This window comes from Perissodus microlepis, chromosome 19 (genome assembly GCF_051167445.1).
Source record: "Perissodus microlepis isolate ML-2025 ecotype Zambia chromosome 19, ASM5116744v1, whole genome shotgun sequence".
Taxonomy (NCBI): Eukaryota; Metazoa; Chordata; class Actinopteri; order Cichliformes; family Cichlidae; genus Perissodus; species Perissodus microlepis.
This window is the reverse complement of record NC_140479.1, coordinates 15281949-15299723: the sequence shown is the minus strand read 5'-3', so window position 1 is coordinate 15299723 and position 17775 is coordinate 15281949. Positions and strand designations below refer to the sequence as shown.

At 39.9% G+C, this 17775-nt stretch overlaps 1 protein-coding gene across 3 annotated transcripts; it reads right to left on the bottom strand.

The window, feature by feature from the left end:
- Window positions 1-171: 171 nt before the first annotated feature.
- cox16 (cytochrome c oxidase assembly factor COX16) lies at window positions 172-15475 on the bottom strand. 3 transcript variants are annotated; one of them, XM_084914562.1, is made up of 4 exons: window positions 14424-15475; window positions 3552-3629; window positions 1547-1615; window positions 172-982 (listed from the first exon to the last, which is right to left on the bottom strand). In XM_084914562.1, exons 1-4 carry the CDS (start codon window positions 14580-14582, stop codon window positions 866-868), a joined length of 423 nt encoding a protein of 140 aa, XP_084770688.1. In that variant the 5' UTR covers window positions 14583-15475; the 3' UTR covers window positions 172-865. The 3 variants fall into 3 exon arrangements, with proteins under 3 accessions (XP_084770688.1, XP_084770690.1, XP_084770689.1); XM_084914564.1 differs by having other exon boundaries at window positions 3580-3629; window positions 14424-14587; XM_084914563.1 differs by lacking the exon at window positions 14424-15475 and adding an exon at window positions 5299-5469.
- Between the last annotated feature and the right edge of the window lie 2300 nt (window positions 15476-17775).

Here is a 17775-nt window from a genome sequence, read left to right as displayed (position 1 = left end):
TCAGAAAAACAGATTACTGTCGAGAAGTATAAAGCCCGAGGAAAGGCTGGACTGTTCTCTTATTTATTCCTTTATGCTTCCAACTGGTAAATCAATGCAATACCATTGTAAACAAAGACCCACCACATCCACCGGCTTTTGTCAAAAACAAAATGAAAGTGAAGGCAACACTGTGGATAAACAACAATAATTTATTGAGTCATGTAAATCATACATGGATATATAATCCTTTCTTTGTGGAAGATGCAGCAGGACACAGATGGGCCACCTGCTGGCTGAGACAGGTGACACCTGATTTATATTTGTGCATTAAATTATAAGTATCAACTTTTTTTTAATTATAACACCAGTTTTGCTTCTATGGCATAATAATAGTAGTAATGGACAGCTTGAGCGGTGTAAAAAAAATGATGATAAAGTCATTGTTTATCAACTTCCCAGCAAATCAGAAAACACCGCTTGACTCTGCACCACCACGTATTCAGGTGTGAAGCCTACTCTGCTCCACGTGCTGAAAACAATGGAGACAGCATGTGTTTTATGACTGCATTATATCTGAAAATTAATAATAATATTACTTAATATTGGACACCACATGAATTTATCTGTGAACAGCAGAAATCGTCTTGATGATACATCAGTCTGACTAATAGCTGTGAACGTGTTACAACCAGAAGAAACCATTATCGCCTATTAATGTATATTCCCCAAGTCTGAATTCCTGCACAAGCAAAGACAAAAGAGTCCAGGCCCTGAAGCTGCAGAGACTACCATAACTGAATCTCAGGTCTCTCCACAGTTCATTCTTGTAATGTTCACGGTGTGTATTTGTGTGTGTGCCTGCTCAGCCTGATGTCCTCCAGTCTCAGTCTTTATTGCTTAGCTTCCTGCGCTGCTGCTGCTCCTGGTACTCCCTGGAGTCCTCCCAGGGACGAGGGCCACGGATGTTCTTCCATTCGTCCAAATTCATCTCCTTTAGCTTCTGCAGAGCAAAAAACCCACAAGAGGCAGAGTTAAACTCCAAGATGCCTTGAATGAAAAAAAAATATATATATATAAAAGAGGATCATCTGCCCCCATCTCATCCTATGCTAACATCCTCCTCTGTCACACAAACTCTCCTCTTGCCTTATTGAGCTCCATATTTAACATTTTTGTCTAATACATCCACCATCCTCAAACCATCTCAGCGTTGTCTCCAAGCCACTCAATCTGTGCTGTCCCTCCGATGTACTAATTTTCAATCTTGTCCACATCCAAATCTTCACTTTCTGCATGTCTTCCTCTGCCACACCTCCAGCTCCTGTCTTGTCTGTGCCACTTTCTCCGAACCATACATCACAGCAGGTTTCACTATCTTGTCAATCTTTCCTGTAAATTAACCTGGTACTTAAAATTTTTAACAATGCACCAAAAATTCTGTCAGTGAGGCATTTTGACACTTAAAAGCATGATTTTTGCTCTCCCAGCTTTCTTGCAGACACACTACACAAGTCAGAGTCTTTGATCTATTCCACTGCTAGTCTCACAGCCTTGTTCCCCTTACCTCGTACTCTTCTTCCAGTATGACCGGCTGCCTCTGGATGTTCACTTTAGCCTCCAGTGAAGGATCCAACTGCAGGATGGGGGAAAAAAGAGGGGAAACAAAATGTTTACTTAGCTGTCACAGCGTCACAGAATTAAATTCCAACAGTAAGAAATAAAGAGATTATGCAAAGGCTCCCCGTGCTTGAATGACTGATTTGTAGATAGTTTGTTAAGAGGAAATTAAAAGTACTAAAATGAGGTAAGAGAAGGTTTGTACAGTTGCAACTTGCAAATGAGGTCACCATTTCATTTCCCACAATGTTATTAAATATTATGTATTATGCTATTTAAAAGATGACATATGCAGAAGAGGTGAACTACTTTTCTTGTGACTATAAATAGAAGTAAGAAACACTCTACACTTTGTCTCACCGGTGTAGAACTCTCTAAACCCAGAGGGAGGATCCAATTTACCCTGTTTTACTGTACAAATTGTTCTCCTTGAATTGCCATCAACATTACCCAGTTCAGTTACATATACACACATGCACACACACACACACACACATATACATATAAGAAGGTTATTGGAGAGAGAGTTGAGTCCAGTCGAGCTATGAGGACTTTGCAATTCAAATTGATTTTGCCTGAGAATAGGGCTGAAATGAATCCCATTCTGAATCATTACTTTTAATGAGTTCTAATATTTCACAGCAATAATGCTGCAGTTACACAGCTGACTGATGAGTTTCATAACACCATGATTGATTTAAAATTAGACCTACATTACTACAGCCTATTAATAACATATAGAATATTCTAGAGCATTGACACCAGGGAATTAATTGCCTAAGTTAGTCAGGTACCTGCTGTGGAGGTGTTAGCAGCTGAAACTGGGTACAAACTGGGTATGTCAGAAATAAAGAAAGTTCACAAAAATCTGAAAAGGGAATAAAAAAGGCATTCAGGTTCATCTCTGCCACCAGGCTAAATCGAATCATTGAAGGGAAGATGCAAATTGGATCACACAGTGACTTACTCTGAGTGGTTTCACTGACTTAAGTGAGCACTTCTCTGCGAGAACAAAATAATGAAACTGGCCGATAACAGGCTAGCTAAAAACAGTAAGAGTGGTTTTAATCATGAGCATACAACTTTTTAGATATGTAATGCATTAAATTATACATGAAACCACACACACACAGCAGAGTTCAACATTTACTCCACGGTGTCAGAGAGAGAGGAACAAGACTCTCTTTGCTGCAGGCCCAATCAGAAGAGAGTGATAAGTGTGGGGGCTGCTGCACAGGCACAGTGCCAGGGGCCCAATGCCCTCCTCCTCCTCCTCCACCATGATGATGATGATCATCATCATCAGTCTAGTGCTGCTTCACATGGACAGTAATAAGAAAAGAAGTCCCTGCTATCTGGCTCCCACCCAGGTATCACGCATCAACGTATGTTGAAATAAAATAGCACAAAACGGTTACTTCCCCTCACAGCCAGCTTATCAGACTGTAATGCCTTCTAATAAATGCCCAACCTTTTATCATTTTAATGAATTGGTTGTCATTTAATGTATTATTAGAGCTTGTTCTCCCAGCTTGCTCTTCTACCGACTCTACCGCTTGTCTGAATAGATGGGTAGACTAAGTATTCAATTCAGATGTCTTAAAACTTGACCACACTGTACTGATCTGTAACAATCCAGGAGTCTTAACAATGAGACAAAGTGTGTTTTGTTTTGACACCTTACACTTGGGAGGAAATCTGCTGCAATTACAGTTCCAACCACTGGGTGGAGAACTTGCACACTGTCTACTGTATTGTACAGTGAGAAATTATTTTACCGGCCAGCTGTACACTTAATTACATTGTATAGGAAGGGGTTTTCCCACTTAACAGTTTATGTAACCATAAAGATCTGGGAGTTTAAATGTAACTGATAATTAACTGACTTTGAATAAACCTTGACCAAATCCTTTTTCTTCTTCTTAAAATACAAAAGGAATCAAACTACAAACCCTTTTTCTGATCTTCTGGGAATCATACCGGATTTGTGTGAACTCCCGCAAGCCAAAGGAACCACCAACTACCAGCAACTGAAATAAGAAATATAAGAGAATGGAACCATAAGCATTGTGGTTATCTACAGCACCATGCAAAAGTCTGGAAGCACTCCACACTTTGTTATATTTTGCTAGGTAAATCAGTAAATAGCAGCAAGCAATTTATTGAAATAAACACACATGTAAATACAGTATATAAAGCAGAAAAAATGAAGCTGTTGCCAATCACGTGCTTTCTCATGATGGATCAAATCTGATGGTAACTTTCTGTGTTCATAATTCCATCAGTTTTGAGAAGATCTCCAACACCACTGGCTGAACTGAAGTCCCAAACCATGACAGACCTCTACAATGTTTAACAGATTGTTGTACCTGTCTCCTGAGGTCCTCTGCACATATTGGTGACAGTTTAAACCAATAATTTGATAAGATTTCTATTCATTACTGCAACAGACCTGTTGTCAATGATTTTCAGGATGACTCCTGTTTCCCTTCCTTAAGAATGGCTTCCTGACAGCCAGTGACACCATTTATGATGAGGTGAACAGTAGATGGATCTGAAGGGTGAAATGCACCTGTGAGGTCATCTGTCATGTCCTTGACCGATTATTTCCCTTATTTCGTAAGGATATGACTTTCGGACACTGTTTATGGGCTGTAGAGCATGTTCAGATCTGAGAACTCGTTTGTCTTCCAATTTTCTAGTTTACTGGACCTTTGACATTTTCATAGATTCAACTAAAGAAAAAGGGAAAACTATGTTTTTGTAACATGGCACTAGTAAAGAAAAAAAGCCTTGTTTTTAGTTTGTTACTTTGTTTTCTGTTATGTATAGACACAACACTGGATCATATTTTCGATTAGATGGCTTTTTTATGCTTGAATGATTAATAGGTGAGTGTTAAGGGGCTTAAAAAAAAACAACATTCCTCTTAAAATGATCAAGTACAAGGACTCGACTGAAAATGAGTGGGAACAAAGCAGTCGATGTCCAAAGAAAAAATTTGAAAGACCTTCAGAAAACCTGAAGACCACTTTCAAGAAAAACAAGAAGTTTGGCTCCTTGGAGGCAAAATATAAAGAATCCAGGAATGGTTCGAGACCTTTGCACAGTACTTTATGGTATGACTTAGGTATTTCTCGTTAAAGTGGATATAAATAAATAAGAAAATAAATGCTACAGTCACTGTAGCTTTCAAGACTTTCAAAACAGAACAAGAATTGTTAACTATCTAAAACCTTAAGGATTTAGTCCACTGTATGGGCCTGTAGGCCTACCAGACGAACAAATACAGCTTCCTTCCTAAAACTGTCAACAAAACCAAGCACTACAACCTTTAAGATGCTTCGACTCACATTTGTATACCTAAAAAAGTGAAACTATAGAAGCCTGGGATTCGGTTTGAAATACTGTTAAACAGTCACGATTAAAGATAAATATCGTTACAGCGAAGAAAGGAAATGCCCAAATTGGGCATTAACACGCAATTAAACTATAACTAAGACAAAATGAAAAAACAACTAATACTATTATGAAGTTCCAGATACAAGATCTTACTTCAATATTAGGAGTGAACTGGTTAAATAAGTCATTTACACGCACCACGGTGGGGTCATGCATTCATAAAACAGCTAAGCTGCTAGCAAATATTAGCTCAAACTGCTTAGTCTCCGTAAATATCGTCGCATAAAATTTACTTACAAGCATAGGGATTCCATATTTCACCGTTTTGTTTTTCTGCAGCAACTTTAAATTAAACATAACTCTCCCTCAGACTACAAGCCCATGTTACAGGTTCAAACAACAAACAGGTGACATCTGAGATGCATTTCCTGAAAAGGTCCCACACTCAAAGTGGTCCGTATAGTTTTGAGGGCACGCTGAATTGTTCCGTTGACTGTTCGTATAAGGGAAATGAGTTTGTCACATTTTTTCTCGTTGGTTTAGATAAAAAGTAAAATATCAGATCTTCACTCATGTCGCTCAACCAGGGGCTCTATAAATGTTCCCAGCAGGATATTTTGAGCACCAATCACTTTATATCCTGTGAATTTGTAGTATGAAACTGTTGTTGAAATATCTTTATAAAAATAAAAATAAAAATAGATATCTTTCTCTATTATGCACCCTCTAACTTCTAATTTCTAACTAGGCAACTAGCCAAATTCTTTAAACAGATCAGCTGCAACAAATTTGAGACCAATGATGTTGACGATTAGTACAGATGATCCAAATTCAATTAAATAATATAAAATGATTCACAGAAAGCTTTGGAGAGTAGTGGAAAGGGCTGCTGTCAGGTGTAACAAAACTGAGTTCTATCCAAAATATCCAAAGGTGATCTGAAGTAGTTTATATCCCACAAAACCAGATGAAAATTATTTTTTAAAGATACACCAACTGAAGTTTATTCTGCACTGAAATAATTTCGATTAAGCAACTTACTGATAAAACGTTTTTTGTTTGATGATTGCTTACACAATAATGAAAAAACATCTCTGAGAATTTCACAAAGTGACCTTCAAATGTTTTCAGTTCAAATGTATTCAAATAATGGCAAATTACAGCTCCGTCACTGATGAAGTAAATGCAATTCAGTAATTAAAGGTGAGTGGCTATAACTGACTATGTGTGTATACTGTATCATAAGTGGACAGACATGGATGTAAACCACACCTTAACTGTTTGGCTGAGGCAAAACAACCACAAGGCAGTGATTCTAACTTAAAGGTACTCTGGGTATTATTAAATGTGAACATATCGTTAAAAATGACATTTATTGTTTGTTGGGTGTCCTGTTTGAAGAAAACACTTGGGAGCCACTTGAATGAATGTATATAAACACATTTACATGAGAGGAACCTGATTTCAAGGAAATGAAAATGCTCAAATTTGAAAGTTTCTGAGTTATTTTGTTCATGTCCTCGTGTATTAGCTGTTTAGTTGTTTTATGATGAGATGGACGCTGTCATTATATTTTAGTATAGTGTTTGAGTTGAGGAGAATAAAAGAATATTTAACATTAATTGTTGTGTACTAAGCACAGATTAATTTGATAAATTATAATTTACGCATTTTTGAGCAAATGGTGTACTAGGTTGTAATTGTATGTTTAAGGATATAAAGAAGTACATTCACACAAAACACAGAAGCAAACAATATAAACAATATCTTATATATAAAACAAATGAGTCATAATAAGTGAAAAGAAGTGCTTGGAAATGGTAATATAAACAGAACTTTCAATTTTTCTATTACCGGAAAATATTGGTTAATAACACAGAACATTTATTCAAAGAGGTTTTGAGTTCATGTGTGAAGCGCTTGACTCACATGTTATATGTTGACCCCAACATGCTGTGCACAACAACTGCTGTTTTCTTATTGTCAGGGACCTGGTTTGTGTTGGCATCAGTCCAACACTTTGCAGGTCCATTAGTGTAAAGCTGCTGTGCAATGGCTATGTGTTTGAGAATTATACCAGGGAGTCAAGTACTTCTGATTTGATGCTCTTTTTTTCCCTGGTGCTACAGTATCCAGTGTCATACGTAGTGAGGAGACAAAATTATTAACAAGATAATTAACTTCTGTGGGCAGATGAAGAGGACGAAGGGCATTGAAAATGATAACAGTGGGTGGATTATATTCTTAAACTTAGTTAGCACTTTCAGAAAGACATCTACTTTGATGAACTCGACTCCCCACTGCCGTGTAATCAATTATTGATAATTAAAATGTTATCAGGAAATGATCAGACAGGAGAGGGTTTTCAGGAAACACTGTTTCATGCATAAATTACGACAACCTCAATCAGGATTTTTTTTCTTAAGAATTTTTATTCATCTTTAGGCATGAAAAAAAGATTTTTGAACTATTTTTTTTAACATTTTTTTAAACGTACTTTTCAAAAAACTTTTCACATGTCCACCTAGGTGGACAACTGATATGTATGGAGTGACACATACATATCAGTTGTGATTTTTTATGTTTAAGTCATTTTTTCGGTGGTTTTTAGTTTATTTTTTTGCCTGTTTGCGAGCTGCTAAAGGGATGGAATTTTTAGGGAGATAACAGGAGGAGAGAAGCTGCAGAGAGGTGTGTAAGACTGCAACTTTGCTTCCTGGCCCTAACTTTGGATAGTCACATTTTGGGGGGTTTAATAAATTTGGCCAGATTTGTAGAAATGAGAGCTGCTCCATCCAACGTGGGATAGATGCCATAACTCCTAACAAGACCAGGTTTCCTCCAGAAAGTTTCCCAATTATTATTTATTTATTTATTCTTTTCTTTTTTTTTTTCTTTTTTTTTTTGCCTGTCCCCTTTGGATCTTTAGCCATCAGAATTGTTGTCTGAAGGCCAAGAAAGATGCCAAGCAGATTTACTTTACCAATTGGATCATCATGGCCATGCCATATTGGTCCATTTGATTGACCTTTATTATAATTATGTATTTATTTTATTTTCAGTTGTTACAGACGGGAGAGACATGCCTGGGGGATAGGACAGGGAGAAAGAATGAAAGAAAGAGAGGGAGAGAAAGAAAAATAGAGGGGAGAAGAGACGTTGAGAAAGGGGGGGAAAGAAAAAAAAGAAAAAGAAACAAAACATCTGGATGGAGATAAGAAAAAACAGAAGAGAAAACAAACAAAAAAGAGCAACATAATAAATACAACACCATCACAATAAACTAGCTAACAGTAGATAACAGTAGATACTAAATATTACATGTTATTGTGCAGTACGCAAGATCGACAGCGCACAATGTGCTTTGAGGTAGCAGCCAAGAAAAGTGTAGTTTGTGTCTGTGAACACCCGTGTGTACATCTGTGTGCACACCTGTGTGGATCAGCACGCTTGTATTCAAAAAGTTTCTCCATGTAACGATCTGCTAGGGAGTGTGGGGAGCCATAGCCCCGTCCCTCAGGGCATGAAGCAGGTATGGAGGAGATCCAGGCCCCAGACATCCAGAGGCCCCAGAAAGTTTCCCAATTATTGATAAAACCCACATTGTTTTTTGGACTCCACTCAGACAGACAGAAATATAAGGAGAACATGTGGCTAAACATGTGACTCCTGGTCCAATTGGGGAGGGGACCAGAGAAAACTACAGAGCCCAATATTGTTCTGGTAAAGTTACACACCAATTCAATATTGATTTTCATGACCTCCGACTGACGTAACCGGGTGTCATTACTGCCTTTTAATTTTACTGAATTTACATTTACCCTCAGCCAGCAGTTTTAAATTTCCCTCATTGTCACCTGCTCTGGCCCCTGGAAGACAACTGACTATGGTTACTGGTGTCTCTAGCTTCACATGTCTCAGAACAAAAAAAGAAAACAAAAATAAATAAAAACAATTCTTCCCTCTGAGGGAGCTGCTGGGTCCTATTTGATTACTGGAATGAACTTCAGGGTTCCTGATGTTTCTGACATAATGTCTGCCTCATCTGGCACAGGACAGCTGTGATGAAAGAAATGGAGTACGTTTCTACAAACCACTGGACCAATCAGTCCAGACCCAGCTAGACCCTGTTTCCTTTGCTCGATTTCCCCAGGGCAACTGTAGCTGTTGCATTGTAAAATCTAATTAGTTCATAGAACTTAAAAAAAAAAAAAACTATGCAAAATTGTTGCCTCAAAAATGATTGCTGAATGTTAAGTTAAAAATGTTGAATAAGCTGAAAAAGAGAGTTTTTCACTTGAAAACAAAAGTGCAGAACTGTTGAAAACTGATATTGACACAGAAGTTTGAAAGTTGAAAAGTAGATCTTTTGAGTAATGACAAAAGAAAAAAAAAATAGAGTTTGAAAACATCTGAACATCTCAGTGTCCTTTCCTCCCTGCTTTTAAATCAGATGTCACTCTGAACATAAACACAAGCTACATGTGATATCTCTGATTGGTACCTGTTTCTGCCTGTGCTCATGCTGGCATGATTAAAGCTAGCCAAGCAGCAGTAAATATGTGAAGCAAGGCAGAAGGATATACTCGTAAAATGAACAGAATCATAAGAATATAAGACTATGAGCACTGCAAATGTAACAAATATATGTTGACATCAAATGGTATGTTATTTGAAATCTATATGAAACAATGAGACATGTATTTTTTCCAATATTCTTTTTTCATTTTAAATGGATGAGGAATCATCCATTTAAAACATAGCTCGCAAATATGTTTGCGAGCTATGCCAAACCTATTTGAGGAATCATCCATTTAAAACATATTTGCGAGATGCCAGTGAACATTTAAAAAAGAAAAAGCCCCCAAATCCCCTATGAGCAAGCACTTGGTGACAGCGGGGAGGAAAAAAAACCCTTTGGGGGAAACCTCCGACAGAACCGGGCCCAGGAAGGGGTGGCCATCTGTCGCGACCAGGTGGCGATAAATGTTCACTGACAATTTAGCTGTATTGTAAGGAAGATGACTCCCTTACTGTAGGTTTGCTTATAATAATCAGTCCGCTGTAACTGTATGCCAGGCGTTTATTAGCAGCCAACATGAACATCCGTACACTCGTAACAGGAACTACACATTACCCCTAGAGAGAACCACAGCAACACCTGCTGGAACTCTCCGTAACAGCAGCAACAGGAGGCAGTATGGACAAACATAACATTGCTGTTATCTACATCCCCCTTTTCAGTTTTTTTTTTTCTTCTTAGTTTTGCACTTTTCAGGCAAACCCAAATCAAACAACACCACCATAATGGAAGAACTCATCAGGTTATGGATTACACAACAAAAATGAAGGTTCAAATTTAAAATGAAATTCACAGTAATCATTGTCATAACTGCGACAAGTATGCAATAACATAACACGAGATAAAACACATTTCAAAACAGAAAATACAGCAGCAGTGTGCTTTTAATCCACGTATTTACTATTCGGTTTAGACACTCCACCAGCTCTGGTTCGGTACAAGTTGTCATCAGAGCGTACTTGGCATTTTGTAGGTGTTATCACCTGTTCTGACTCTTTTGTGCCATGTTGTGGTGGGTCAAGTTGAACTTGAATTGTTTCATGTTTGTTGGTTTGTGTTTTATTAGGTTCAGTTTCATCCGCTCGTCGAGATGTGTCCAGTTCATCTTGTGTTGTAGCGAGCTTTTCGGGTTGAGGCTCGCTCACAGGCAGAAGATGTTGTCTGTTGCGCCTGTATTCTTTTCCACCCGACTCAACGACATAAGAGCGAGGTTCAGCACATACCTTACTTACAACTCCAATCTTGTCATGTCCTCTCTGTGTTTGTAATCTCACCACCTCGTTTGGTGTTAATGGACTGAGCAGCTTGCTGGACTTGTCGTAGTGCTGTTTTTGAGTTTTACGCTTTTTTGTGAGTTGAGTTTTGATAGTGGTTGCTGTTGGTGTTAGCAGTTTTTTGCACACAGGAAGGGTTGACCGCGTTCGTCTTGATAGCAGCCTCTGTGCTGGTGAGCCAAGAATGTTGTCTCGTGCCGTGTTGCGTAGATGTAACAGGTTCAAATAGAAATCAGTTCCATCTCTTTTTGATGTTTCAAGGAGTCTTTTAGCACTCCGGACAGCTCTTTCACTGAGTCCATTTGACTGAGGGAACTCAGGGCTGCTTGTGACATGTATGAACTCCCAGTGTGTGGCAAACTCACGAAAGGTCTGGCTGGTAAACTGGGTGCCATTGTCTGAGTACAGTTTCTGTGGTATCCCATGTACTGAGAAGTGGTGTTTGAGTTTGTTAATGACTGAGGCAGATGTTAGGTTTTCAAGTTTATCTATTTCAAACCATCCAGAATATGAATCCACGAGCACAAGGTAGTGGCGGTTGTCCCATTCGAATATGTCTGTGGCTGTGATGGACCAGGGAAGATCAGGAATTTGGTGTAGTTTCAGGGGTTGTTTTTGTTGGTGAGGCTTTAGACTGTTGCAAATGCTGCATGATTTGACTTTGTTCTCAATGTCAGAGTTTATTGTCAGCCAGAACACGCTGTCCCTTGCTCTCCTTTTTGTAGACTCCATTCCTGGATGTCCCTTGTGTAGTTCCTGTAGATAGGTTTCATGTAGTGATGCTGGAACGATGGCTCTGTTGCCTTTCATAATGACATTGTTGTCGATGATTAGTTTATCGTGGTAGCTGAAGAATGGTTTTATTTCTATAGGCACACTACTTGCTTGTTTTGGCCACCCCTGCTGGATGTAGCGAACAAGTGTCTGTAGGGTAGCGTCCTTCGAGGTGTGTTCGGTGAGCTCTTGTAGGCATTTTGGTGAGATGAGCTGAAGTGACATTACCTCGAAGTCGCGCCCCTCTTCCTTTAGAGGCTGCTCATCCAGGGTTGGTGTGCGAGAGAGTGTGTCTGCGATGTAAAGGTGTTTGCCTTTCTTGTACACCAGAGTCAAGTTGAACTTTTGTATCATGCGCTGTAGCCGTGCTGGAACTGTGTGGAAAGGTTTGTTTTGGATTGTGACCAAAGGCTGGTGGTCCGTTTCAATCACCACTGGCTTTCCGTAGATGTAGTCGTAAAACCTGTAACATGCGAACACTACAGCTAGTAACTCCTTCTCTATCTGAGCATACCTTCTCTCCATTGGAGTTAAAGTTCTTGATGCATATGCCACAGGTTTGTCGTCCTGAAGGCATGCAGCCCCTAGACCATGCTGGGAAGCGTCACATGTGAGAGTCACTGGCTTGTGCATGTCATAGTATTGAAGTACTGGTGGGCTAGTGAGGCATGCTTTAAGTTTGTTGAAAGCATCCTGCTGATGTTGAGTCCAGCTCCACACCACATCCTTGTGAAGCAACTGGCGAAGTGGTGCTGACAGTTCACTCAAGTTTGGGATGAACTTGCCCAGGTAATTGATCATTCCCAGGAAACGTTGGAGAGACGTCTTGTCCTCTGGTGGTGGCATTTCGTTGATCGCGGAGATTTTAGTTGGATCTGCTTTTAGTCCTTTGTCAGTGAATATGTGTCCCACGTAGCTCACTTCTTTAAGTCTGAACTTGCACTTTTTTGGATTCAGTTTGAGTTTTACTTGTCTGGCTCGCTCCAGAACTTTTTTAAAATTTTTGTCATGCTCCTCTATTCCTTTGCTTCCCACTAGGATGTCGTCCACAATCACTGCGCATGGATATCCCATAAATATTTGTTCCATGGCTCTCTGGAAGACTTCAGAAGCGGTGTTGATGCCAAAGGGCATCCTCAGGAATTTGAATCTGCTGAAAGGTGTTGCAAATGTAGTGAGAAGAGATGAGGCAGGATCTAGTTTGATTTGCCAGAAGGAGCTCTTTGCATCCAGAACTGAGAAGATGGTTGCTCCCGACATCTGAGCAGCTACTTCCTCTACAGTTCGCATGGGATGGTGAGGTCGCATTAGTGCCTTGTTCAGATCCCTTGGATCAATGCAGATACGAACATCATCTGTATTCTTTTTGTGTGTTGCGACCATGTTAGATACCCATTCCGTGGGCTCTCTACTGGTTCAGTTACCCCCAGGGCCTGCATTCTTTGGAGTTCCTCTTTAACTCTTTTCTGCATAGGAACAGGAACGCGTCTTGGAGGGTTAACGACAGGTGACACGTTTGGAGTGAGTTTCATTGAGTAAGTTACAGGTAAGTCACCGACTTCATCTTTAAACAGGTCTGTGTATTCATGAAACACTTTCTGCGCCAGTGTCTCATCCTGATCTGTGTCAACCTGGTAGACTTCCTTGCTGAAACTAACCAGTTTCATTCGCACGCTGTCCTTTAATCCGATGATGGGTTGCACATCGTGTTTTACAACTTGGAATTGCAGGTCATATAACTGTCCAGCTAGCTTGCACTTGAGAGTAACTGTGCCTGTGGTCTTGATCGTCGTGCCTCCGAAAGCAATGAGATTTACCTGTTTTTGTGACTTGGGTAGGGTTTCGTTGTTGCCGATGTTTCTGTAAGTGTCTAGTGAGATTACGTTGCACTTTGCCCCAGTGTCTACTTTTAGTTTGAGGGCCTTATCAAAAACTTTGACTGTGCAGTATCCTTCTTTGTTGTGATTGTTCTCGCCCTCCATTGTTAGGTGCTCAATGCAAAACGTCTCATCACTGTCTGGGTCAGCATCCTCTGAAATTTGGTTCACTTGTTTGCCTCTGTGATGTGGTTTTGCTGATCTGCATTGTCTTTTGTAATGATTGTATTTTTTGCAGATGTGACACTGTTGTCCGAAAGCAGGACATTGCTCCCGTTTGGCTGGATGCGAACCGCCACAGTTTCTGCAATTTTGACTGTTCGTTAAAAGTTTATTTGTTTTCCTTTTGAACTTGCCATGTTTCATCTGTACAGTGTCCACACTAGCAGATGTAATGTGCTTTGGTGTAGAGAGGGCTTTGCTATGTTGATCTGTGAGCTCGCTTATTTGGCATATACGCACCGCCTTGGCAAGAGTGAGTTCCGTCTCTTTAAGCAGGGAACGTCTGACGCTGTCACTGGTCATACCACATACTAATCTGTCTCTGATTAACTCGTCTTGTAGTGCACCAAAGCTGCAGGTTCTGGCCATGTTCTTTAACATGCTCACATATGCTTCAATGGTTTCACCGGGTTTCTGTTGTCTTTTGTTAAAGTTATGCCTCTCCATTATGACATTGGTCTCTGGGTTGCAGATCTCCCTGAACTTTCTCTTTAGACATGCGGGGTCTTCCCTCGATTCCGCAGCAACTTCTACTATGCCTTCAGCTGATATGACTGCGGGGGCATACGTGAATGATCGCTCTCTTTCAATGGCCTCTGGTCCCACCAGATTGAGGAGTATATAGGCCTTAGTCTTAGCATTTTTGTCACTGTGGGCAGCGGCGATAAAGACGTCATATTCACTTGAACTTACGCCAGTTTTCAGCGACGTTGCCGTCAAAGATGAGAGGATCTGGGTGCCGGAATCCGTCCGCCATGTTGTGCGGAGATTGCTTTTTTTGGCGTCCTCACCAGCTCCCCTTTTCTTCTTGGACTGTGCAGGCTTTCTAACACATCCCACTTCTGACACCATGTAGGTTTGCTTATAATAATCAGTCCGCTGTAACTGTATGCCAGGCGTTTATTAGCAGCCAACATGAACATCCGTACACTCGTAACAGGAAGTACACATAACCCCTGGAGAGAACCACAGCGACACCTGCTGGAACTCTCCGTAACAGCAGCAACAGGAGGCAGTATGGACAAACATAACATTGCTGTTATCTACACTTACCTAATATTCTTTCTTTTATAACTATAACTTACAATTGTTCCAGGTCCTGCACAGCTCCTCCTCACCAAGAAATTTGGTCGTATGTGTAGAGAAAACAATTGTTATTGGGAGCAAATAAGGTCTACAATTAAGGAGAACTAACGCAAATGTGCTGTAAACTTCCATCTGCAGCTGTTACCTCTGTTATCAGATGAGGAATGCCGCCAAAAGAATGGCACAGACAAATACAGCAGCAACAATTAGGAATTTGATGGCATCATCACGCCAAAAACCCCTTGGCCTCCTTGCAATCTGCTCGAGGATTTCGTTCATACAGAACTGAAAAACCTTCACAATTATTCTGTCCACAGCAGGATCTGGTGTGGTAATTGTGTTTTTCAGTTTCTCAGCAGTTAGTACCTTTTGAAGGTCACTGAGGACAGCCCTGCTGATCCGTTTGACGACATTTTTTGACCTATCTATGCTCTTTGGGAAGCTGAGGCCCTCCATTTTCTGGTCTAGCAGCACTTTAGTGTGGGTTGCATGCTCGTCTTTGGTGCAGCTTTGGAGAGCATTACATTTACTCAGGACTCTGACCAATACAATGCAAGCAAACAGCCGGTGCTGCTCTTCCTTGGCTGTTGTTTCAGGACCTGGCTGTGATCGGTCAAATATATCTCTTGCAGATGGTTTCATAATTTAAATATGAAAATCGAAAAGCGCTATATAATTGCAAAACAAAGAAAAGAAAAAAGGAAAGAAATATGAAGGATTTCTTGTTTTTGTTGTTCTCCAACTAATCTCAAAACTCGTCAAAAGTTCACTCACAATTTTGGTGAGTTTAAGGTCCCTATATGTGCCCTCGCGAATTCTCATATCTGTGACGCATCAAAGGTTTACATTCGCACGTGCACACACCCGCACACTTATAAATCTTTTTTTTTTTGTATTTCCAGGTGAATTGATCTAAATGGTTTTATTTACTTGTGTAAATGCAGTGTCCCAAACGTGTGTGTGGAAAATAGATTCTTAAAGTTTAAGGAATGCCTGCAGTGTCGCATTCAGTCCAGAAATGCGATAATGCAGAAATGCTTAATGAAACGAGGGAACAACGGTTGAGTTGCCAGGATCATCTGACGGTAAATAATGTGTTAGCATCACATCCGATAGGTCATTTCTAAGTAAGGAATACACTGGATCTTTAAGCATTTTTTTTACAGTGTTTTAATTGTTTTTGTCTAGAAATTGTTAATACAATAACATATCCAAAATGTTTTCTTCACCACAATAAAACTAAAATCGGCTGCATTCACGCAGTCATTAAATAATGCTGCTATTAATGTACTTTTATCATTAATATTGTACTGTAAGAACAATAATCTGGACTCTTCTTCAGCTCCGTTGCAGAGCTTATTTCCTGTAAACACTGGTATGTTTCCGTCTCTCTCCACTTCTGTGAAGGCAGTAACACTAAAATAAGAAAAAGCATGTATTTCAACAGTCCCTCATTAACTGCAAATTTAACGCTGTATTGTGAAAATGTTTTCACAGTATTTGTGGCTGAAACAAACTGTCTATAGAATCAGTTTCATTTTATAGCAGGTATCTCAGTTGGTTGATGGCATAGCTGATGTCCATAAAATAAAAGAAACCTGCTACATTAAAAAACAACAATAAAAATAGTAAAGTAATATTTATGTGTTGAAACCAAATGATGACATTTTAGCTTATTAAGTCAAAGTTGTTGTTTTTTTCAGGAGACTCTTTTTTGGGGGGTTCTTTGGGGTTGGTTTGTTTTTTCCATATATCAGTACTAAAAATCTGTCTGCATCATTCTTAATAAGGCATTGTTCATTAAGTTACATGTGGCTGCACCTCTGATGGCTGTCCCTCCTTGAGTCTGGTTCTGTGGGAAGTTTCTTTCTGTGAAAAGAGTGTTTCCTTACTACTGTCACCAAATGCTTGTTCATCGGGAGTTGTTTGATTGTCGGGGTGTCCTCTGTATTATTTTAGTGTCTTTACTTACAATATGAAGCACCTTGATGTAGCGGCTGTTGTGATTTGGCGTTAAATAAATAAAACAGAATTGAATTGAATGTGCACCTATGTAGCTTACATCCTCCAAGACAAATAATATGAAACAAATAATACATGTCAATGCTAAGACAGCTGATTAGAACACTGAGAGTCAGAAACCATCTGAACATCTCAGTGTCCTTTGCTCCCTGATTTTAAATCAGATGTTACTCTGTGTCATGGTGTGCTGTGTGCAGGCAGGACAAGAGGGCCCACAGTGAACTAAAAGAGGCAGCTTTATTGCACTGTGGCATAAACTCTGGCAGCACGGATGGAAAAACACACAGCAAGTTGAGGGTACGACACGACGCTAAAAATTGGAGGACACACACTATGGCTGTATCCCAATTCAGGGTCTGCAGCCTTAAAGTACGCAACCTTAACGATCCACAAGGGCCGCGTACTCAAAGACCGCTAAGGCCGGAAGTGCGAGGCTTGTGAAATGGGACGGTCTAGCCTCCGTCGCGCTGCCCAGGTTGCCTAGCAACCATGATACTAACAGCTGGAAACTTTTCAGCATTGTTTGACAGAAATGAAGGAGAAAATCTTTTGTTCATTTGTTTCTACATGAGCTTTGATCATTCTCTGTAAGATTAAGCTCAGCTATTGAACGCCGTATATTTTAAAGTAAAGGTTTTTAAACCAAGTTAGTACAAACGTCACTAATGTCACATAACTTTGCCGGCATGTGGCCAACAGTAATGTTTTAATGTTCTTCATTATTAAACATTTGCACATAAATAAGTGACATAATATTCAGCACTTACTTAAAGTTTACTCTTCGGGCACCCCTCATCCGCCGTTTTTTTCTGCAAATTTATCCACACCCACCGCTGCGCTATGCATTCTGGGATATGTTGGGCCACGAAGTCTACACCGCCACATCCTTAAAATTCAGGGAAATGAAGGACGCATTTGAGGGCCGCATTTCGAGCAG